A 1,053-nucleotide genomic window follows, 5' to 3' on the forward strand; every position below is an offset into this window, starting at 1 on the left:
GCGGGTGGCGGGGGTGGCAGCGGGCGAGGAGGGCTCGGAGGTGGGGTCGCAGCAGAGGTAGCCGTGCTGCAGCAGCACCTCGCTGGCGCAGACGTGGCAGACGTTGTGGGCGCAGGGCAGGGCCAGCGGCTGCTTGTACATCTCCTTGCACACCGGGCAGACCAGCTCCCGCTCCATGTTCTTCATGCTGGTCTGGGGAGAGAGGGGGGAGCGTCACCTGCCGCGGGCAGGACCGGGGCCACGATGGGGACCGGGGCTGGGATCAGGACCGCATCAGGACTGGGACCCACACCAAGACCAGCACTGAGACCAGCACCAGGATGGGGACCAGGGCTGCAACTGGGAGGGGGATTGGGGACGGCACCAGGGCCAGGATCGGGACTGGCACTGGGACTAGAACCAGGACCAGCACCAAGTCTGTGATCAGGCCTGGGACCAGCACCAGGGCCAGGGCCAGGATCAGCACCAGTCCTGGGACCAGGGCTGGAATGGGGACCAGGACTGGGGCCAGGATGAGGACCAGCATCAGGGCCAGGATTAGGACCAGCACCAGGACCAGCACCAGGGCCAGGATCAGGCCTAGGACCAGCACCAGGGCCAGGATTAGGACCAGCACTGGGACCAGCGCCAGGATGGGGACCAAGGCTGTGATTGGGTTGGGAATGGGGCTGGGGATGGCACCAGAGCCGGGATCAGGACCAGCACTGGGACCAGAGCCAGGACCAGCACCAGGGCTGGGACCAGCACCAGGATGGGGACCAGAGCTGGGACCGGGATTGGGGCTGGGGCTGGCATCAGGGCCAGGATCAGGACCAGCACCAGGATGGAGACCAGGGCTGGGATCGGGATGGGGACTGGGGCTGGGGCCAGCACCGGGACCAGAGCCAGGACCAGCACCAGGACTGGGACCAGCACCAGGGCCAGAACCAGGATGGGCACCAGGATCGGGGCCAGGATGGGGACCGGGACACCCACCCACGGGTGTGCAGGCAATCCTAGTGCTCCCGGTGCTCCCGGCCCCGGGGAGTCCGGCCCCGGCGGTGACACGGTGCG

At 68.4% G+C, this 1,053-nt stretch overlaps 1 protein-coding gene across 1 annotated transcript in view; it reads right to left on the reverse strand.

The window, feature by feature from the left end:
* TRIM46 (tripartite motif containing 46) overlaps positions 1-1,053 on the reverse strand; it is a 10,331-nt gene that overhangs the window by 7,417 nt on the left and 1,861 nt on the right. The window contains 1 exon segment of the mRNA XM_009274460.1: positions 2-187. Within this exon segment, the coding sequence (XP_009272735.1) occupies positions 2-186 (185 nt within the window). The 5' untranslated portion in view covers position 187.

The sequence above is a fragment of the Aptenodytes forsteri genome, unplaced genomic scaffold (genome assembly GCF_000699145.1).
Source record: "Aptenodytes forsteri isolate BGI_AS27 unplaced genomic scaffold, ASM69914v1 Scaffold624, whole genome shotgun sequence".
In the NCBI taxonomy this organism is placed as follows: domain Eukaryota; kingdom Metazoa; phylum Chordata; class Aves; order Sphenisciformes; family Spheniscidae; genus Aptenodytes; species Aptenodytes forsteri.